This window comes from Bubalus bubalis, chromosome 5 (assembly GCF_019923935.1).
Source record: "Bubalus bubalis isolate 160015118507 breed Murrah chromosome 5, NDDB_SH_1, whole genome shotgun sequence".
Classification (NCBI taxonomy): Eukaryota; Metazoa; Chordata; class Mammalia; order Artiodactyla; family Bovidae; genus Bubalus; species Bubalus bubalis.
The window spans coordinates 106,693,240-106,716,756 of NC_059161.1; the positions used below are offsets into that span (position 1 = coordinate 106,693,240).

General features: G+C 38.4%; 1 protein-coding gene across 2 annotated transcripts in view; it reads left to right on the top strand.

Moving 5' to 3' along the window:
- The window catches only part of TSG101 (tumor susceptibility 101), a 42,462-nt gene extending 26,555 nt beyond the window's left edge, over nucleotides 1-15,907 (top strand). For both annotated transcript variants that reach the window (XM_006056068.4, XM_025286307.3), the window contains 3 exons: nucleotides 12,395-12,597; nucleotides 13,864-14,103; nucleotides 15,563-15,907. In XM_006056068.4, coding sequence (XP_006056130.1) covers nucleotides 12,395-12,597; nucleotides 13,864-14,103; nucleotides 15,563-15,652 — 533 coding nt within the window. In that variant the 3' untranslated portion in view covers nucleotides 15,653-15,907. The remainder of the gene's footprint in view (nucleotides 1-12,394; nucleotides 12,598-13,863; nucleotides 14,104-15,562) is intronic.
- The last annotated feature ends 7,610 nt before the right edge of the window (nucleotides 15,908-23,517 follow it).

The following is a 23,517-nucleotide window of genomic DNA, read 5'->3' on the forward strand; positions in this document are numbered from 1 at the left end:
AACATGTGGAACATCTAGAAAGTTCATACAGGTTTTTCTGTAAAATGTGAAAAGCCGAATGACCTTTTTGGCCAACCCAGTAGATCTTGTGAAGTTTACTTTTCTATTACATTTTCTGATAGATTGTAACCATCCTGATATCTGTTGTAAATATCCCTCCCTCCCAGCAAAAATGTTTTCTTCAGTTGTTTTTGTCATTGATACATTCTAATTATTGAGATTCTAGTGGCATTGGTTTTGTTTTTTGTAATACAGGTCTTTCTTTTTTTTTTACAGTGTGATTTTATTTATCTGTGTTTGACTGTGCTGGGTCTTCATTACTGTGTGCAGGCTTTGTCTAGTTGTGGTGAGCGGGGGCTGCCCTTCGTTGTGGCCACTGGCTTCTCACTGCGGTGGCTTCTTGTGGAATACGGGCTTGCGTGCACAGGCTTCGGTAGTCGTGGCACGCGGGCTCAGAGGTTGAGCTCGCAGGCTAGAGCACAGGGGCAGTAGTTGTGACTCACTGGCTTAGTTGCTCTGCAGCGTGTGGCATCTTCCTGGACCAGGGATCAAACCTGTATCCTTTGCATTGTCAGGCAGATTCTTATCCATTTAGCACCAGGGAAGTCCTACAATGTAATTTAAATGCTTGGGTTAGAAACCTGATGATGGGTGATCTTTAATCCAATAAGCAAAACGTTGGGCTCAGGCATGATCAATAAATTAATAGTGCTGTTTGTTAACCCCATATTATTTCTCATTGGGATAATGGTATCTGATTTGTAGAGAACCTAAGTTTCCAAAGATCTTTTATGTTAACCTATTTCAATGCAATAGGTATGAAGCATTTTATAGCTTAGAATAAATGACATCCATATAACAAGAAATAGGAATATGGGGAAAATGGTATATTTTGAATTAAATCTACTGTTTGTTTTTAGAACAAGTTATCAAAGCAATATTTTATTGTATTTCTAAGAGTGCTTTCTTAGAAAGTCTAGAAACAAATTATCATTCCATGATTATCTAGACTATCCATTAATGTATGTTGCTTTTTACCCTTTGTTGCTTGTCTACTTGATTTTTTTCATCATATTTTAGTAGTACATTGTGAAAAACACTCTTGAACTTCAAAATTGTCATAAAGGAAAGCAGAAACATAAAAGTATCATTGGAATCACAAGTAGTCAACATTTTCTCAATCTGCCACTGGTCATCAGGATTTGTACTATTAAAGCATGAGAAGGAATTGATGTGTTTATTTATCTTTTGTGGAACTTGATAGTTTAAACATTTGATCTTATGATATAAAACAAAGACTTGTTTCAAGGCATCATTAATTAACTCGTACCTTATTATTAGTGTGGATGCTTGTGCAATATTGAACAATATAGAAGTAAAAGAACCTCTTAAAATGAATTGATAGATTACTTTTTTTTTAATACAACCAACACTTTTATTTGCCTTTTTTTTTTTTGGCGACATTTATTCCCAGACTAAGTTTTTGTTTCTTCTGTTTCTTCTGGGATATCTTTTTCTTCCGTGCAACCTCCTCTTCTGGTTTTGGAACAGTCTATTCTTTTTCAGTTAGGATCGTCTCAGTGTGGCAGGGAGAGCTTAGGTACTGCTTGACCCCCCTGTGAGCTCTGTAAGTCCTGCCCTGCATTTTGGGGGCTTTGTTCACCTGGATGTGCTCAGTGAGCAGAGAATCTACCTAAGCCCTTCAGTTCAGCTTTACTCTCTGCATTTTTGAGCATGTGCATAAAAATTCAGCACTGTTTCTGGACCGTCAGTCCTGCATCCAGCCCCAGTGTTTGGCCTGTGCACACCTAGCAACTCCACCGTACTATTGACGACAGAATGGCCCACGTCGCTTCTGTAGAGTGACATCCTTCAGATACTTGGTGGCTTTTTGGATATGCGTACTCTTAATGGCCTGGGCAGTTTCACAAGTGTTCTTAAAGGGAACATGAAGATTTGAACTTCTTGGTTTGCTGGATTTTGTGGGGTTTTCTGGGTCAAGTAAATAGCACATCATTTTTAGAGGTCATCTTAGTTAGGCTGCTTACTGGAAGAGCGCGATTACATTGTGTATAGCAGTCTCTTTTGAAATAATGCAGAAGACTGAGGATTGATGCAGATCTTGGGACTTAAAACAGCTCTTTCTGATTCCATTCCATGTAGATTTTGAACACCATTTAAAGGAAAATAAGAGAATTTGTTTTGTTGTCTCATTTTATACCTTTTTTGTTACCTCTCAGACAGCTTCTGGCCTAACCTGACCTTTAAAACTACATTCATGAGATTGATGGTCACTGAGGGCATTGACTTGGAGAAGGCAATGGCACCCCACTCCAGTACTCTTGCCTGGAAACTCCCATGGATGGAGGAGCCTGGTGGGCTGCAGTCCATGGGGTCGCTGGGAGTCGGACACGACTGAGCGACTTCGCTTTCACTTTTCACTTTCATGCATTGGAGAAGGAAATGGCAACCCACTCCAGTGTTCTTGCCTGGAGAATCCCAGGGACGGGGGAGCCTGGTGGGCTGCCATCTGTGGGGTCGCACAGAGTTGGACACGACTGAAGCGACTTAGCAGCAGCAGCAGAGGGCACTGACTAAGCAGTGACAGCAGCTGTTGAATAATGAAAAGCCTTTTGATGGTGCTTTTCTATCAGGTCTGGGCAACTGTAGTGATATTTTAATATATTTATATAATTTAATGAGGGAGAAGTTATGATCTGTAACTTAAATTCTTTCTTGAAGTTCTTGTAAGATCAGGTTTATTTTTTGGATGTCATCTTTGCACTTGACTATCAAAAACATTTTATACTGGAAGATCAGTGGGAAAAGATGAGGAATTTGGATGGTTTTCTTGAGATTTTCGGCCCATTATTTATTAACAAAGCATCAGAAGGAAGGTGAACTTTCCTTGATATCTAAAAAATCTTAAAATTTTTAATTTCTCTTTTTTCAGATTCAAGTATATATTTCTTTAAGACTCAAACATTTTTATTAGGACTGGGCATATAACTTTTACCAAGTTGGCATTGCCAAAACTACAAGAGAACTTGATCTTAAAGGCTTAAAACTACTTGACCATCACCAAATTATAAAGAATAAGTTTAGGAGACAGCATTAGTATTTGTTTGTTCTAATAGCAGATCCCAGAAAAAAGCAGAAGCAGGTATGAATATGTGGTCATTTGTATGTTTTCAGGGCTGAAAAACAGGCACCTTGAAAAGCTTTGGTCCCCAGCAGGGCATTCCCATGGAGAAGGCCAAACTCTGTTGGATAGCAAAGAGTGGTGTGATGTGGGAGCAGTCACTTCCACCTTGATTCACATGTAGCACTCTCTGTCAGACTCTGGTATGCTGGTGGTGCACCCAGGTGGCAGTCTAGGAGTGATGAAGTTATTGGATATTACAGTCCAAATTAAGAAAGATTTAAGATTTATCAAGCAAATGTTCAAGAATGTTACTGAAGTGTGGTCCCATATGGTACCCAGAAAAGTATGGTGCCACTCAGTGAAACCTCTGCATGTTTTGAATATACATGTGAAGAAAGTCCATCGACACACCGGCTCCCTTATGAAGTTCATTAGAGGATGTACTGTCAGTACATCAAACACACGCATACATACACATACCACCTTTTCTTTATCTATTCATCTGTTTTTTCAGTTGAAGTGAAATGAAAGTTGCTCAGTTGCTTAGTCGTGTCCAGCTCTTTGCAACCCTGTGGACTCTACAGTCCATGGAATTCTCCAGACCAGAATACTGGAGTGGGTAGCCTTTCCCTTCTCCAGGGGATCTTCCCAACCCAGGGATTGAACCCAGGTCTCCTGCACTGCAGGCGGATTCTTTACCAGCTGAGCCACAAGGGAAGCCCTTGTTTTTTTTCAGTTATTTATTAATGTGGTCATTTAGTGTGTAATTACTGAGTGCTTGCTACATGCCAGGAGTAAGAACCCCACTGGGAACAACACAAAGTAACTTACTGCCTTCATGGAGTTTGCATTCCAGTGAGGGAGGACAGGAAACAAACTTACAGAAAATACTCAGTGTGCCAGGTGGAGATACATGCCATCTAGAAACATTCAAATTGAAGAGGGGCACAGGAAGACCTGGAGGGGGAGGACTGCCTCCTCTTCTCACCCTTTACATCCACCTTGCTTACACCACTGGCCTCCTGCAGCGCCCTGAGCAGCAAACACCCTGGTTTGCTGTTTCAACCCCATCTGTGCTCTGCTTGCTTGTATGGTGATCTGGAGATCTATTCACTGCTGTTACCTCTGCTTGAAGAGTTCTCTCCAAGCCTGGAAAAAGGCTTCTACACCTTATACTTTGATGTGGGAGTATGTTTCTGGTTCAAGGAGCAGCAGCGAGGCCAGTGGTGTGAGTTAAGGGTGTGTGGGGAGATGGGGTCAGAGAGGAAACAGCTGGCTCAGCTAAGACCTTGTGGGTCAGGGTGAGGCCTGTGGCTTTTCCTCTGTGTGAGCTGGGGAGCCATGGGCAGGCTTGGAGCAGAGGAGTGATCGGATGTGATTGATGTTCTAACAGATACCTCTGTGCCAGACCCTGGGAGGGAACGGTGGCCTCCTTGAAGAGGCCATTAAAAGACTCCAGGTCTGAGATGGTGGCCTGGACCTGTGTGAGGACAGAGGAGGTGGTCACATGTGCTGAAGAGGGGTATCCATTCATCTGTTGACGGATGCTGAGGTTGCTTCTGTATCTTGACTATTGTAAATGATGCTACAATACATAGGGGTGCATGTATCTTTTTGAATCATTGTTTTTGTTTTCTTCAGAAAAATACCCAGAATTGGAATTGCTATGTCACATGGTAGTTTTATTTTTAATTTTTTTGAGGAACCTCCGTACTGTTTTCTGTAGTGGATGCACCAGTTTGCGATGTACGAGGGTTCCCTTTTCTCCGCATCCTCACCAGCACGTGTTCTCCTTTTGGTAACAGCCACGCTGACTCTGGCTTTGCTTGCAGCGCCCTGAGGGCCAGTGGTGGTGAACTTTTCGCGTCATCTGTATGTCTTCTGCAGAGAAACGGCTGTTGAGGTCCTCTGCCCGTTTTTTATCAGGTTGTCTTTTTTGATCCTGAGTTGTTTGAGTTCTTTGTATATTTTGGATCTTAACCCCTTATCAGATATATCATTTGCAGGTATCTTCTTCCATTCAGTAGGGTGCCTTTTCATTTTGTTGATAGTTTTTGCTAATCAAAAGCTTTTTTAATTTGATGTAGTCCCATTTGGTTTTTTTGTTTGGGTTTTTTTTGGGGGGAGGTGCTTTTTTTTTCTTTAGTTTCCCTTACCTGAGGAAGCATATCCAAAAAAATGTGAAGACCAGTGTCAAACTAGAGTATACTGCCTATGTTTTCTTTTATTTTTTTTAAGTTTCTTTCTTACAGTTGTATTTAGATATAATTGACATATAGTACTGTATAAGTTTAAAATGTACAGCGTAATGATTTGACTTACATACATCATGAAATGATTACCACAGTAAGTTTAATGGACATCTGCCATCTCCTATAGATACAAAAGGAAAAAAATACTAAATAAGAACTCTTTAGGATTTACTCTTTAACAGCTTTCCTATATAGCAACGTTGATTACATTAGTCATGTTGTATGTTTTATCCCTAGTATTGCCTGTGTTTTCTTCTAGGAGTCTTGTTTCAGGTCTTACAAACATTTAAGTTTAATTCATTTTGAGTTTATTTTTGTATATAGTGTGAGAAAGTAGTTCAGTTTGATTCTTTTACATGAAGCTGTCCAGTCTTTCCAAAACCACTTACTGAAGAGGCTGTCTTTTTCCCGTTCTGTATTCTTGCCTCCTTTGTCAGAGATCAATTGACCGTGTGAGTGTGGGTTTATTTCTGGGCTGTCTGTTGTGTCCCATAATCTATGTGTCTGTTTTTATCCCAGCACCATAGTGTTTAGATTACTGAAAAGCTTTGTACTGTAGTTTGAAATCATGGAGCACGATACCGCTGGTTTTGTTCTTTAGTATTATAGACTTTTTAATTGTGCTCTTTCACAAAATAATCTTAAGGAATGACTGATTCTGACCCATTTTTTTAAGGATGGAATCTGTCCCTCCAATTAATTGGCCTTTGTGCTTAAACCTTGCCAGTAGCATCTTTCATTATTATGATAGTAGCACCATTTTTTAAAAATAGTACTTTGGTATCGTATTTTAATAAGATCTGTACTTAACCTTCACTTTTGAATACTTGAACTGTTCTGTAAATTAATTTAAATCTTTTTTTCTGCTGTGTTTATTTTCAAGAAGTGTTAACCTGCTTATGTTTACCTTTTTTCTCATTGCTTGTGGTTATAGAAACTTTAGAGTATTGCTCTAATAGTATTTAAAAGATTAAAAAAAAAAAAAAATTAAGGTCCCCTGATTTCTTTGGAAGAAAGTTCCATGACCTGCCCAGAGCCTGGCCAGTAGTATTAGAAGCTTACTTGTTCGTAGACTATAAATAATAAAGCCCTTTGTAAGCAGCTTAATGAATTTGCTTGATTTGTGTTTAATAGCATAAATCAGAATGACTTTGCTCATATAGTTGTTTGAAATGTTTGTTTCAGAGCGACCTGTTTTTTTGTTTTTATTATAAAAGGACATGGCCTTGATCCGGTGATCCCCAGGGTCCGCTTGACCTAGTTTCTGAGTAGATGGTCAATAAGCTTCTGTTTCAGATTGCTTAGGCTCTGTGATTTGCTCTGTAGCACAAATGCCATTACTACTGAAGATGATTATGTGAGTCTTGAGCAGGTAACATCAGAAGTAAAAATGCTGGGGGGCAAATGACTCACTTTTGCTGGTTAGATGTGAGGTCAGAAAAGTTACTAGTTATTTTGTATTTTTCTTTGGGGTTACCATGGATTCTTTCTCTAATGAGCTTCTTTTTGAGTTGTAGGAAGTAGTGATCATCAGTAAGTATTGTTAGGAGATAAATAAAACTGATTATCTTTAAATGTTTAAAAAATGGTTCTAAATCAGGAAGTCGACTTTACTGGCCCAAATTATTAATTGAATTATCAGATTCACTGAGTAGAATATTGGTTTCCTAATAGTAGAAAAATTATCTCACTTCTTAAGCATTAAGGTTAGTGATTGAATCCTATCTGACAATTAAATGAAGTTTTTTTTAGGATTGTTTCTCAAAATCTGTGTTACCTTTTCAATTGCTGCTAATCTGGAGTTGTAGAAGGGCACTTCTGAAATCTGATTCTGCATGAGTAAAGGTCAGTGTGTAGGGACTTGAGGTTTGGCAGTTTGCCATAAACTCTTATTAATCCAAGGCTCATTATAACAAATTAAAATTTCTCTTAAGACATTTGAGAAGAAAAAAAGATTTTTTGAAACATGATCAGGAAGAAGAAAAGAATTTTCTACCAAACTTTTTTCTTGTTTATATAAACAATCTCTTTTTTAATGTATTTCATTATTTTTCATTTTTAATAGGATAATTGCTCTACATTGTGCTGGTTTCTGCTATACATCGTGTATCAGTCATCACTGTGTGTATATATCCCCTCCGTCTAGAAACTCCCTCCCACCCCCCATAAACAATCTCTATGTCATGGTTCATTTAATTTTGAACTTTAATCTGGGCTTTTCTCTTGGCATTCACATTTCATAACTTAATTACAATTCATTTCTTCTATTTAGAAAGTTGATGGATGTTAAAATGTTCAGATGCACTGAACATATCTTAAAATGTTCAGATATACTGTACATGTCTATGTGTGATAAGGGAGAGGACTAGGTCTAGCCTTGGCATTTCTAGGCTCCTCGGGTGAACTGTGACCTTTCTTGAAAGCCAAGTGACTGCTGCCTCAGCTTCCTTCTCATTTTGAATGTTAGTGGCTTTAGCTGGAGACTTATTTGGAAGCACTTATTTGGTCCTGTACAGGAGCATTTCATTTGCCCTAATGTATTTTATAAGAGAAACAATATAAATTCCAGGACTTAAATTTTTTTAATTGGGATTTGAAAATTTAGCATCATTATAACTTGATCCATTTTAATATAATAATTTTAGCAAAGTTTGTTGATGTGTCTGTGTGTAAAACATCCAGACTAGTTATAAGAAGACCCTTAAGTTTGTACTAGTTCAGATCATTTCTGCACAGATGAATGGGACACTTGGACAGCATGTGATTGACCACACATTTGAATGCCTAACCATATTCATATCATTTGGGTTCCTAATCTCTCGGAATAGTTTTGTTGTATCTCACAGGAATCATAGTAATGTTTCAGATGGGTGTAATAAGAAAGTTCTTTCAGAAAAAAGTTTTAAAATTCCTATTGTTAATGCATCTATCATAAAATGAGGGCTTAGTGAAATACCATCTCTACTAGTCATTATTTTGTAAATCACCTTTTGAGCACAAAATTCTAAACTGTTGTACCCTTTTTTGCTGTCACTTAGGACTTAAATAAATTAGTGCAATGTGAAAAACTAGAGATTTTGATTTGGCATAAATTCTGTCCAAATAAAGTCTTTTTTTCTTAAAGTCTTTTTTAAAAATTGAATTACAGTTGGTTTATAGTGTTAATTGCTGCTGTACAGCAAAATGACTCTGTTACACATGTATATACACACGTTCATTTTTTTTCCCATTATGCTCTGTCACAGGATGTTAAATATAATTCCCTGTGCTGTGCAGTAGGATGTCCCCAGTTGGTGTCTGCTAACCCCAAACTCTCAAGCGTCTCTCTCCCACCCGCCTCCTTGGCAGCCACCAGTCTGCTCTCTGTGTCACTGATTGTGTTTCATTGATAGGTTCATTTGTGTCACATGTGAGATATAAGTACTACCATCTGGTGTTTGTCTTTCTCTTTCTGACTTCACTTCGTGTGAACCTCTCATTGCGTCCATGTTACTGCAGATGGCATTATTTAGTTCTTTCGTGGCTGAGTGGTATTGTTGTATAATCCACTCATGTTGATGAGCATTTAGGTTGCTTCCATGTCATGACTGTTGTGAGTAGTGCTGCTGTGAGCGTTGGGGTACATGTTTTTTTTTAAACTATAATTTTTTCCAGGTATATGCCCAGGAGTGGAATTGCTGGATCATATGGTAACTCTGGTTTTAGTTTTCTGAGGAACCTTCAAGCTGTTTTCCACAGTGGCTACACCAACTTACACTCCCACCAACCGTGTAGGAGGTTTCCATTTTCTGCATACCCTCTCTAGCATTTATAATTAGTAGACTTTTTAATGTGACTGGTGTGGGGTGATACCTCATTGTAGTTTTTTCATTTCTCTATAATAATTAGCAATGTTGAGCATCTTTTCATGTGCCTATTGACCATCTTTATTCTTCTTTGGAGAAATGTCTATTTAGGTCTTCTGCCCATTTTTCAATTGGATTGTTTTTTTGTTGTCAAGGTGGATGAGCTGTTTGTATATTTTGGAAATTTAAGCCCTCGTTGAACGCATCATTTGCAAATATTTTCTCTTATTCTGTGGGCTGTCTTTTCATTTGGTTTATGATTTCCTTTGCTGTGCAAAGGCTTGTAAGTTTGATTAGGTCCCATTTGCTTATTTTGGATTTTATTTCTATTGTCTTGGGAGATTGGCATTAATTTAGGTCAAAAATGTTTTGTCGAAAACAGCTAAATCTTTAAGTCATACCGAGAGGAAAGCAGGTTGTCTTCCTGAGAAAGGGAAGTGAGTGCTTTTGAATAGTGAGGAGTCAGGCACATAATTAAAGGATTAGGATTCTTGTTCCAAAGCAGAATGGGAGAAGAGAGTGGAAGACTCCCATCTGGTAGTTTGAATCTTTGAACATGTTCTGAGGACTTTTGTTTTTTCTTTTATGAGAAGATGGTAAAAGAGGGCTTAGGGCTTTAGGAAAGAATCCAAAGGATCAAGATTTTGGTTTATGTTATGGCAGACAAGGCCTTTGGACGATGCCTGGTGATCTGACACAATGAGAGAGAGGCTGTCGTGGCAGGCAGCCTGCGTTCAGGACTAAGAGATGGGCAAGGAGTTAGGACTGAGGGGAGGTACTCATGGGAAACAGGAGTGGAAGAAGCAAGAGGTCAAAGGTATGAGAAGGAATAAGTGGAGATATGAATTGGTGAATTCAGGGAGGTTGCTAAGAGGTGTCTATACAAGAGGATGTGAATAGAGAGGTGGTCACTGAGGAAGATTATGGGAAAATTTGAGGGGAATGAGCCCAGAGATGATACAGTAACTGTAAATTGATGAGAATGCTTTGGAAAAGTCAGGTATTAAGAGGTCAGGGATATGAAAAATAAGACCTCAAGTTACCCTCTGGCTTTACAACTCTGAATTCCAAAGCACACATCTGAAAGTTAATAGTTTTGCTTCTCAGAAATGTGAAATAGTAAGCTGACATACTTCTATAAAATTGGAAGTAAATTCTGAAAAGCATATATGGATTTATGTGGTAATATAAAAAATATTAATTGCCTCTTTGTAAATGCTGGAGTATGGGTGCTGTTTGGGTTCTTCTTAGCAGGACGTTCCTAACAGGAAAGAGGGAGACTTAGCAGGAGAGTCTGATGGTGGGCTTTTCCTTTTACCGTATACATGCAGTGTCCTTAGAACAGATGGACGAAGGACGCTCCTCAGGGAAACCTGGCCATGGGAGATACTGTTTTTGCTCATTTTCACTTGCAAGAAGAATAGAACCCAAGTCACAAAAAAACAGTTCTTCTGTGGTAGAAACAAAAAAGGGGGGGAACAGAACTGTAGACTTAGACTCTATTTTTAAAACCAGTAACATCTGAGGACGCCAAGGTCTCCCAGTGTCATTTACAGAAGCCTAGAAAAGCATTCAGGGTATCCTGGTTATGGACCAGCTTCTGGGAGAAAACAGCTTTACTATTCAAAAACTAAAAAGTGGAGTGACCAGATCAGCGTATGGAATAGCAAGAGCTGTGATTAGATGGAACAGTGGCGAGCACAGGTGGCACTGGTTGCGATGTAGTGTGAACAGTGCAGTTTCCTTTTGGAAACAGCGCACTTTGCATGGGACCAGGAACGGGCCTGTAATGGATGAGAACACGAGTGGTGAGATTCTGGGTACATTTTTACAAATTGACTTAAAGGCCCCCACCCCGCCACCCTCCAGTAAGTAGAACTCAGCATTAAGGTGATAAAAATTTTCAGCTCAGAGTGGAAGTGACACTGTTAGTCTGTAATCATTCTTCATTCATTGTGAGAGGTAAAGGTAACTATAATTCCCCACATGGTATTCTGTCATCAAACCTAACTGAAAATCAAAATACCGTGTATCATTTGCTGATTTATGACCCTAACTGAAGAACACTGATAGTCTTAAAAAGTATCTATACTTACATTAAAGGGAGGAGCCTTTTGAAGAAAATATCTGAGGGGTAAGTTTTATATAAGACACTGATTAGGAAGGTAAAGAGTAAAGAATCTGAGAACAGAAGTTTATCAGCTGAATTTTCTGGATGGCATTCTCTTTTGCACATCTGTTCTTTCCTGTTCTTTTGGTAAAGGAATAAACATCTTACAGAAGGGAAGCCGTATTAACCCGTACATTAGTTTAAGGAAACTGCCCATTCTCAATCTTAATGGCCTCTAGAGTGGGTGGTGCCTTTTCCCTCCAGCTTAGCAGTAAAGCCTGAGAATGGACTTGACCTGAATCAGATGTTTTTCCTTGTTACAAATTTGTTGTTCCATTTGTTGGAGATTTGGGGATCTTGTAATCTGTAGGGATATCTGTAGAGGCTCTCGATGAGCCTCTGCCTCATTGAGAAAATAGCTAATTGTTTGAGCTGTAAGCCAAGAAAGTGGGTAAATATGGATAAACAGTAATCTCAAATTGTAGTACTGGAGAAGACTCTTGAGAGTCCCTTGGATTGCAGGGAGGTCAAACCAGTCAATCCTAAAGGAAATCAACCCTGAATATTCATTGGAAGGACTAATGCTGAATCTCCAATACTTTAGCCACCGTTTGTGAAGAACCAACTCATTGGAAAAGGCCCTGATGCTGGGAAAGATTGAGGCAAAAGGAGAAGCAGGCAGCAGTGGATAAGATGGTTAGCATCACCATCTCAGTGGACATGAATTTGAGCAAACTCCAGGAGATAGTGGAGGACAGAGGAGCCTCCACTGCAGCCGCCCATGCTGCAGTCCCATGGGATTGCAAAGGGCTGGACACGACTTAGTGACTGAACAACAAGAAGTAACCTCTCATGGGGAGAGTATTTCTGAATCAACTCCTGTTCTAATGTTATGTTTAATGAAGTTAACAGCATACATCATTTTCTTTCCTCACACTTTGAAAGCTTTGACTCGTATTTTGTCCTGTTCTGTGATGATTCCCGTGAAAGGAATAGAGAGAGGTTGGGAAGTAAGCAAGTGTTTTGCCTTTTCCTCCTGCAGGTCCCAGTAGGGATGGCACAATCAGCGAGGACACTATCCGAGCCTCTCTCATCTCAGCGGTCAGCGACAAACTGAGATGGCGGATGAAGGAGGAGATGGATCGTGCCCAGGCAGAACTCAACGCCTTGAAACGAACAGAGGAAGACCTGAAAAAAGGTCACCAGAAACTCGAGGAGATGGTTAACCGGTTAGATCAAGAAGTAGTAAGTAACTCATTGCATAACTGCACTATCTTAATTGTAGCTATGGCAAAGTTTCCTGTATGTACTATGGCTACCCTGAGTACTGTGGGTATTAGAGTTCAAACGATTGTACACACTCTTTAAGCACTTGAACACAGCTGCTATACAGCTTGTTAAAGAACAGAGCCTATGGTTGAAATACAGTCTTTGACTGGGAAGTGGATGTATTTAGAGGATTTTTCGCCTGCACCTTCACGCTGAGGGATAATGTTTTGACCCATAGGAGGACTGTTTGAGTGTTGATGTTACCAGACAGTTAATTCAGAAATACCAGACAGTTAATTCAGAAATAAGAATTTGAGAGAGTTCTTAGCCATGATAAAGATCTGCAGACCTGGGGTGCAGACTTAAGGATCAGTTCTTTTTTGTTTCCAAACGTTGTTTGAACTATATGTAAAGTATCTTTGGTATGCAACCTTTAGCTCTTCAGCTTTCTCACATTTTTATCAGACTGCTGTGCCCTGAAGAGTCAGTAGAAGTCAGCCCTGTGCCTTCTTTTGTTTAAAGATGTAGAGGCACTAGCTTAATTTGAATACCAGCTTCACTCTTCACTTTCATTCTTGTGAGGGAGAATCTGTTCCAGTAAGTGTGCATTTTTGATGAAAGGATAGAGAGTTTATTGAGTGTTTGAGGGCTTTGGAGAAAGTGATTTGTATGTACACGTTAGTCTAATAAATGGTTCTAGTGTGTAAAATGAGCTTCTCGATAGTCAGCTATTTTCAAATGAGGAAAGTGGGCACCAGAACAATTCAGAGCCTGCAACCACCACCTGCTATATCTTGGAACTAAAATTCAGGTGTTTGTGGGGTTCTGTGCATTGAATTGTCTGTATAGACTGGGGAAAGTTCTTCCTCTGAGGCAGATGTCCACTTGTTTTGAAAGAAGGGCTTCTTTAATGATTTTAATTTATGATTTTAAGAAACCTCCTGCTGGAAAGTGTCTTGTGTGATGGCTTAGTTTGCAGTATTTATCACTGGTAAGTGACAGGCTTACCACTACGGCCATAAGTGCTCAGCTTAGCATCTCCTGTCTGCACTTAGCATGTTAGAGCACACCTATCCTCTAACTTTGAAATGTGTTGTATTTGAAACATGAATCTCATCCATGAGTTGTTTAAGCATTGTTTTATTAGCAAGTCTGCTTGTATGAAGTTGAGTTGTAGATGTCTGACAAATGGATAATTATAATTAGTGTAAAATCATCATGCTTGGACTGTTCTGTTTTCAGGCTGAGGTTGATAAAAACATAGAACTTTTGAGAAAGAAGGATGAAGAACTCAGTTCTGCTCTGGAGAAAATGGAAAATCAGTCTGAAAACAATGATATTGATGAAGTTATCATTCCCACAGCCCCACTATACAAACAGATCCTAAATCTGTATGCAGAGGAAAATGCTATTGAAGACACTATTTTTTACCTGGGAGAAGCCTTGAGGCGGGGAGTCATAGACTTAGATGTCTTCCTAAAGGTATGTCTTCTTCACTCTGCTTTCCAGAGTTTTGGAACATGTTTTAGAACCACTGTTACTGAAAACCACAAATCAAGAGGGTTTGTCTTTAGGGGATGAGTTAAAATTCTTTTTCTTTCCAAAAGTGAGCAGGTGGGGTAAATGGCTATGAGCAGTGTCTTCCCACCTGCAGAGAGGACTGAGGATAATCTGAGTATGGGAAGAAAAGTGGGCTTAGTGGCTGCAGTTCCTACCCCAAGGCGGCATCAAGCTGAATGTAATTCTTCTTAGTGCTGCACCCGGGTGGATCAGCAGGCACAGTCAGATTCCCATTCTTTCAGGTCACACCATCTAAATTAAGATCATTGACTGCGACATCTTTGTTGCTTTCTTTTTTCCCTCTGTTAATTTTCTTAGACTTGCATACTTTTATACCTGTTTCCCCTTGTAGAGTATTGGGCTTGCCCTGCTAGCAATAGAGCCCTTCTAAATGATTCCAGGCTTAATGCTACTACTGTACAGACGTGGAAGATCTGTAAGCCAAGTTTGGCTACTGTTCTCTGTTGGGTCATGAAGAGCATGGCTTTAGGGATAACAGCCACCCTTTGGATATTCAGTACAGCTGCCTCTGAGGCTTCAGTGTGCCTGCGAGGCTGGTCAGGTTGCCTGCTGACCCTGCCTGTCTCACTGTGAGTGTATGGCCAAACCACTCTTGGACCTGGTAGAAGCATATGAATAGCTGGGACCCAAGAGAGGGCTCCCTTTCTGTATGCTGTCCTCTGCTTGGGTGGCATAACTGAGGCCAAGGTAAACATGGAGAGGTGAGGAAAGGATGCTGTTTGCTAGGCACTGGACCAAAGGTGGCCTGGTGCTACTCATCCCTGCCCTTCCCCTTTTTTAGCGAAGTAGTGACAGTCAGTCAGTTCTAAAAGTTTTTTGTTAACTTTTGTTAGGATCACAGTACAAGTTTCCCTGGCATCTTGGTTGTCTCAAGATGTAGCTTGAACTGAGCCAGATCCTGCAAGGGGGTGCTTTCCCTGTGACACTTTGTAGGGTCTCAGAAGACTACTTTCCTGAATACAAGTGTGTTAGTTGCTCAGTTGTATCCAACTCTTTGTGACCTCTTGGGCTGTAGCCCATCAGGCTCTTCTGTCCATGGAATTCTCCAGGCAAGGTTATTGGAGTGGGTAGCCATTCTCTTCTCCAGGAGATCTTCCTGTCCCAGGGATTGAACACGTTTCTCCTGCATTGCAGGCAGATTCTTTACCATCTGAGTCACCAGGAAAGCCTCCACAGGTTCCTTAACACAGCCAGCCAGCATCAATCCAGTGAGTTAACAGCCACATAAAATGTAGTATTGGGCTCCAAAGGAACGTTGATGAGTTTAGGGTTCCTAACTCCCACTAGGTTACAAACTGTCTGCTAGTTTACACCTGGACCTGGATAAGGGCTAAACTGTTTAACTTCTTCCCCCTCACAGCATGTACGTCTTCTGTCCCGTAAACAGTTCCAGCTGAGGGCATTAATGCAGAAAGCAAGAAAGACTGCCGGTCTCAGTGACCTCTACTGACTTCTCTGATACCAGATGGAGACTGAACTCTTCTAAAGTATTCTTTTCTTCTCTTCTTTTCTCTTATATCAGTAGGTGCCCAAAATAAGTTATTGCAGTTTATCATTCAAGTGTAAAATATTTTGAATCAATAATATATTTTCTGTTTTCTTTTGGTAAAGACTGGCTTTTATTAATGCACTTTCTATCCTCTGTAAACTCTTTTTGTGCTGAATGTTGGGACTGACTATGCTAAATAAAATTTGTTGCATAATATTTTCTCTTCTTTACTGAACAGAATATATGAAACAAAATAAGTGAAACCTTAGTAAAGCTCAGCTTCTAATTTAGCAAAGTATAATATCCAACATGAGTTGAAATTTAGTATTATTCTCTAGCATATAAAGTGGATTCTAGCATATAAAGTGGATTCTACTCAATATGGGATATAATACATAGAAATCTAAATGTTCAAATGTTTGGATTTGAATGACTTTTTCTGTGAAAGGCCCTCATATCCTCTTGGCAATTCTGTGTAGTTTTTTTCCTTTGCAGACCTGACAGAACCATAACTGTTTTCATCATGAAAGCAGTAGAGTGGCCAGTGCCAAGCTACACATCTGAGAGTTTATGTTAACTCGGCAGGATGCCCTGGCCACAGTTGAGGAGGAAGGTACAGTGTACACTGCCTGTCTGCACTTACTGTCGTTTGCAGCCAGTCTCCCTGGTGAGTGGGTAAGACTGTGGTCACCCACCCAGTGACCCATACGTCCCATAGAGCTAACCCAGCAGAACAGTGTTCTCTGTCAGATGAGAGCTGGAAGGTTCTAAAGAAACGAACATTCTAATTTAAGATACTTTTTGTAGGGTGTGAAGCAATCTTTCCCAAGAGAAGAAAGACCAATTTGGTCTCATCACTGAAGAATTTATACAGTTTAAATCTTAAAAAATTAAAATCCACTTGTAAAAATTATTAGAATAAAAACTAATAAGGTTTAATTCAGTGTCAGGATTGAAGCTGACATTTATATGAGTTATTTTTGGATAAATATACTTTTATTTTTACATGGTAGAGGAAGTTACAGCTTTATTACAGCATATAAATGAACATGGATATATCAGCCAGCCAAAACAAAAGAATTAGCATAAACTTGATGAAAAGCATCAGTTTCTAAACACAGTAAACATACATCATTACATCCTTTTGGACCAAATGGCTACTACATATATAATACACAAGGCAAGTACCGGTACATCAGAGGCACCAAAACACCTTCTGTGATGCAGTCATTTAGGAGTTTGTCTCCAAATGTTGGATGGTAACTAAAAGAGCTGAGGGCTAAATAGAGGACTCACTCTGCCCCCCTTTTTTCCAACTTTTAGGAATTCAGGTTTATTCACAAGTTTGACATAGGTAAGTCTGTAACTACCATCTCTTTTTCAATAACCTCAGAATAGTAGTTTTAAGTAACTTGAAAGCTTGAGCTCCTTCTGAATTTCCCAAAGAGTTTCTGCACTCTTTCAGATGGGCCTCATCTTCAGGGGTCAGCTTTACCTTTACGAGGTCTGTAATACCATTCTCTCCCAGGACACATGGAACACTAAGGTATAGTCTTCATTTATTCAATAGTGGCCCTGAAAGTAAAGACTTAAAAATTATTCCTTTTTCTTTTTTTCTAGCAAAGGTCTGCAATATGAGAAACAACAGTTTCTGGGTGAATGAGTATTTAACAGATTTGTAGTATGAATTGTGGCAGAAAAAAAGACCACCAGGAAAGAATAGTTTAAAACAGATGACTAGACATTTATTGTTCAGATTCATCTGCCATCTTTCCACACAACCTTTCCCCAACCTCTTGCCATGTTTGCTGGGACCTACCCTTCTTTTCCCGTCTCCTTGCCCACAGTCCACTTCCTATAAGGAACTACTTTAAAACTTTTGTTACTTTATTCCCAGTGATTTAATTCTATTTTACTTTACCCTCTTCCATTCAAACTAGCGGAGGCTTCCTACCTGGGCCCCAACTTCCCCCGCCCCAGGAGACTTAACTGTTGATATCTTTGTGACCAGTGCTGATTTCTTAGGTCTCTTCTTGGACCAATTGAAAACGTTTAGATAACAACTCAAAATAGTACAAGACCTACCCACACAGTGGTTCCCAATGTTACTAGATATTTATAGAGCTAGTTCACTTAGTTAAATAACAAAGATGCAATAAGACTTACTTTCATCTAATCAGATATAGTAAGACATATCACACTAGGCCAGGAGAAAGGTCTACAAAGGTAGGTCTCTTCCCCCTCTACCACCCATCCCTTTGTCTCTCTTCAACAGCAGTAAAGAATATATTATAGGAAGAGGTGCTTCCACAGAATCAACTTCAGAAATTATCCCCCATAAATGCTCATTTATCTCATTTTATGTTGATGATAAACATTTTTTCAAACATAAACATCCTACCTTATTCATGTTAGAAACTGGGTGCACTCCTAAGATTGTTAAAAATACTTGCTGTTATATCAGCACAGATAGGGCAGCACCCCATTTCTTTTTAATCATCTCACAGCCACTGTGGATTTGGAAGAAACGATGAACATAAGTTACATGACTAGCTGGGACCCAAGAGAGGGCTCCCTTTCTGTACACTATATGTGTCTTTGAACATCCATATGTGGCAGCCTGACAGTGCCACAAATCTGAATTGTTTCTATCAGTAATTTTTCCTAGGAATTTCTTACAGGACTTGGTTATTTAAGGTAGAAAAGAGTTACGAGGATAAGTGAGAGTTACGAGACCTAGAAATTAATGTGAAATCAATTTTACTATTAACAGTAAAGAATTTATAGCAACAATTTAAAAATGTATTCTTTTAAACAAGAAGTTAACAAATAAGTGCCTACAATATGGTAGACACTGGGTTAGGTTCAGCAAGGAGCAAGAAAGACTTAGTCCCTGACTGCTTAAGAGTTTATTATCTGGTGAATATGATCACACAAAAATAAAAAGTGCTAATGAAAGAAAAGTATCGGAGACACAACAACATGTACTTAAGGGACCCAAATCTCATCCCTTTGGCACAATTCAGCCTAATAGCTAACTTCCAAGGTACTGAAGATGCAAAACTAACATATTGCCCTGGCAACCACTTCTTTGTGGACATTTCCCTACTACTCAGATCTTTATCAGTTCCTTTATCTGAGTTTAGATCCTTCAGAGAGACCCCAGCAATGTTCACCCCAATTCACACAGAAACTAATGGAAAGATACCCCCAAATCCATTTATTACATAGTGTTATTATATATAACAAGTGTTTTGCTTTTTTTAAAAAAACCTTAGCAAAACTGTTATAATTGCCCTGAGAGGTTTACAACTAGGAATTTTTAGCAAAACTCAACAAATTCAGATGTCGAAGCCCTATCCCAAATCGGCTAAATGTAAATCTTCAGGGATGGAGCCTACAATTTGATCCTCTTGGCAGAGAGACGCCAAACAAAAAAAGGGACAGTTTGAAATGGCCAACTATAAGTTAAGTTTTAACTTTTATCACTTCAAATCCTTTTCCATAGCCAGGGTTTGTATTAGATTTCAAGGGTTCTTAGCCAGAAGAAACGAAGATGGTAATAAGGACTGCTATCATATTAGCACCCCTTCCTCTTCCCTTTAATTTTCTCCAGGAAATAGAATTTATGTTAACTGAATTATTTCTGACCTTTCTGAACTAGAGTATCCCAAGTTAAATATAAACTACATTTTGTTTCATACTGTGTTAATAAGAAAGCCTTATACTCTTAATCATACATACGCAGGATTATAGTAACATTCTCATTTTTTTTCAAACCTGTATTTCTGGTAAGTTATTTTATTATAAAAATAATTTTATATTTTATAAAAATATAAAAATTTATTAAAAAATAATATAAAAATTTATTATAAAGATAAAAATAATTTTAAATACTACTAAAGGGCCTAAAGTAGAATAAAAGTCCTTTTTCCCCACTCAAGAGGTATTTTGTGATTAAATATATGATCAATATAGTCTAAATATATTTCAGAGTGTGTGCATGGCTTAGTGCCATTTTGGGGCTTACCACTCCAGTCTCTGTGCTCTAAAAGGTCAAAAACCACAACAGCTTTCAGACTGGACACCAAGCCTCTGCCCAGTCAAGAAACAGAAAGGAGCAGGAGCAGTGGCCAGATCACTGCTCGGTGACAAGCTGCTCCCAGTAACAAGAGTTTTGGGGGAAATGCTCTTAACTTCCATGCTACAAAGTTAAGATAGCCACTGACAGAAAAAGTTCTCATCTTAAATTATAAACTTTTTTACACTTACCTAAATTAAAACTGATAAGTCTGATGTTTCGTGGAGGGAAAAAAACAGTTCTCTATCCAGCTCCAGCTGTGTACCATAGTTTCAACAATATTTACCCAATAAGAATAAATTATGAAAAACTTTTATTGCTACTCCGCTTAGCCTATTATGCAAAAACATCCATTCATTCCATAAAACATTTAAGAAATAATATCCCTTTGTCAAGTCTTTGAAATAATTTTTGTCAGGAATAATCCATTTAGATCAAAAGCTTAGCTAAAAGGGAAACAGAAACAACTAAACATGGAATTGACTGTCCCTCTAGACAAGGAAAACAACTTGACATAGTCTGACATTTTAAACATTATTTTATCAGGATTTTTTTCTTCTTGAGTTTAAAAAGTGGTAATTATTAGCCAAAAGGTTAGTGGAGATGTAGTAATGGAAGACAAAAGAGAATTTTCAACAATAAAAAAGTATTAATAAGGATGAGTACTATGTAACAATATATGAAACAATCCAACAGTATATAATAATAATGAACCAAGACACAACTCATGAAATGCCCTCAAAATATATTGGAAAAAAAACTAGGAAATGCTAAATGGGTTTGATTAACTACTTTTATCAGAGGTTGACAGATCATTAAAAATTAGTAATTTAGTAAAACTAGTAAAGTCAGTAAGTGTGAATGGATACAGAAAGATGATACAATTAAGTCCATCCCCCTCCCCCAAATACATAAGGAACATTTATAAAGACTGTCTATTACCTGGGTCATAGTGTAAGCCTTAACAGATTTCAGAAGGTGAATTTCTGAGACCACATTTCTGTGATCTCAATTCAGCTAAGTTAGAATCAACCACAATATAACACATTTTAAAATGCTTCAAGGCTAAAAGCATATTCTTTTTTTCAAGGCTAAAAGCTTGACTCACTGAATAAAGTGCTTCAAGGCTAAAAGCATGACTCACTGAATTAAAGAGAAAACTAGGAGTTACAAAATACTTATAACTGACAGTAAAAGTACCACAAAACAAAATGTGGTACTGTTAAAGTTTATATTCTTAAATGCATTTTTTAAGATGGACACGACTGAGCGACTTCACTTTGACTTTTCACTTTCATGCATTGGAGGAGGAAATGGCAACCCACTCCAGTGTTCTTGCCTGGAGAATCCCATGGACAGAGGAGCCTGGTGGGCTGCTGTCTATGGGGTCACACAGAGTCGGACACGACTGAAGCGACTTAGCAGCAGCAGCAGCAGCAAACAAGAAAGATCAAGAGTAAGAGTATTAATCATAAAGGAAAAGGAAGTTTTTATAAATGAGCTGAAAGTGGTAAGATTGAAAACACCAGTATCAATAAAATAGCTAATTCTTGGGGAGAGGAGGACTAATAAATTAGAAAAATAACTAGCAATACTAGGGCACAACATCCCCAACAAATAGGAAACAGAAGAGGTAAGCACAAATACAGTAGAGGTTTAAAAACTCATAAAACGTGCCAGTATATTTTAAACCTTGGATGAAAGGGACAACTCAAAAAATAACCTCAAATGACTTAAGAATGGAAAATCTGAACAAAGTGATGAAGTTTTATCAAAAATCTAGCTCCTCACCCTTCAAATTGTTTTATCAAAATTTCAAGAATGAATTTTCAGTTCATTCTTATCTCAGGCAACCTATTTGATTAGATAATAGGAAAAAACTTGTGGTGGGGACATAGTAAAACCTTGACACCAAAACGGAGCAAAGAGCACATGAAAAATAGTAAATCTTATTTACACAGATACACACATACTAAATAAAATATTACAAATAAGTGGGGTTTTTGAAAAATAGTTCATGACCAAGAAAGTTTTACCCAGAAATGCAAAGATGGTTCAATATCAGAAAGTCTATTAATATATCACACCATATGAGATTTGAAGAAAAAGATTATTTGAGTTGTAGAAAAACCTGATGAAATTCCAAATGAATTAAGAGTTTAATAAAAGTAAATTTCAACAATCTAGGAAGAAAAGGAAACAACCTGAAAAGGTATCAAAAATCCAAAACAAGCATCACAAATAATGAAGAAAAATTAGAAGGATTTCCATTGCAACCAAGAACAAGACAAAGATACCCACTATCACTGTTTATATTTAACATTTTATTGGAGTTCCTACAGCCAGTGCAATAGTACAGGAAAAAGATAAAGGTCTTATAGAAAAAAGGCCTTATTGGAGGTGGTAGATGTGTCTAGCGGAAAATGTATACACACACCTCTTTTATTTAAAACACAGCTGCATAAAACCATAAAATTTATTTTTGGGCCTACAAGATATAGAAGGTATTTGACAGCAGCAATCCAAAGCAGGAAGGGAAAGACACTAGTAGAGCATGGAAGTGACACCAGACAGTAACTCATACCTAGACAAAGACATGAATACCAAAAAATGAAAAATAGTTAATTTAAAAAAAACTTTACATTTTTTCTATTAGCTTCTACAAAAGACTTAAGATTATGTAAAGCAATTATAACACTTTCTTATTGCATTTTTAATACATATAGACATATAAAACAACACAAAAGTGGTGAGATACTGAAGCTATAATGGAGCAAAGTTTCTATATTTTAGTAGAATTAAGTGTGCAAAATTATGAAGTATGTCCTGGAACTTTATGCTGATATTGTAACCGCAAGAGAAAACCCTAAAGAAAAAAAGATCCTCAAAAAACATAATTTAAAATGTATTAAATATATTGTCACTCTGCTTATTTAACTTTGCATATATGCAGAGTACATCATGTGAAATGCTGGGCTGGATGAATCACAAGCTGGAATCAAGATTGTGAGGAGAAATATCAACAACCTCAGATACGCAAATGATACCACTCTTAATAGAAAGCAAAGAGGAACTAAAAAGCTTTTTTATGAAGGTGAAAGAGGAGAGAGAAAAAGCTGGCTTAAAACTCAGCATTCAAAAAATTAAGAGATCATGGCAACCAGTCCCATCACTTCATGGCAAATAGGAGAAAAGTAGAAACAGTAACAGATTTTATTTTCTTGGGCTCTCAAATCACTGTGGGTGGTGACTGCAGCCATGAAATTAAAAGACACTTGCTCCTTGCAAGGAAAGCTATGACAAGCCTAGACAGCATATTAAAAAGCAGAGACATTACTTTGCCAACAAAGGTCCGTCTAGTCAAAGCTATGGTTTTTCCAATACTCATGTATGGATGTAAGAGTCTGAGCACTGAAGAACTGACGCTTTTGAACTGTGCTGTTGGAGAAGACTCCTGAGAGTTCCTTGGACTGCAAGGAGATCAAACCAGTCAATCCTCAAATAAATCAGTCCTGAATATTCATTGGAAGGACTGATGCTGAAGCTAAAACTCCAAAACTTTGGCCACCTGATGAGAAGAGACAACTCACTGGAAAAGATCCTGATGCTAGGAAAGAGAGGGCAAGAGGAGAAGGGGGCAACAGGATGAGATGGTTGGATGGCATTACCAACTCAATTGACAAGAGTTAGAGCAAACTTTGGGAGATAGGGAAGAGCAGGGAAGCCTGACGCACTGCAGTCCATG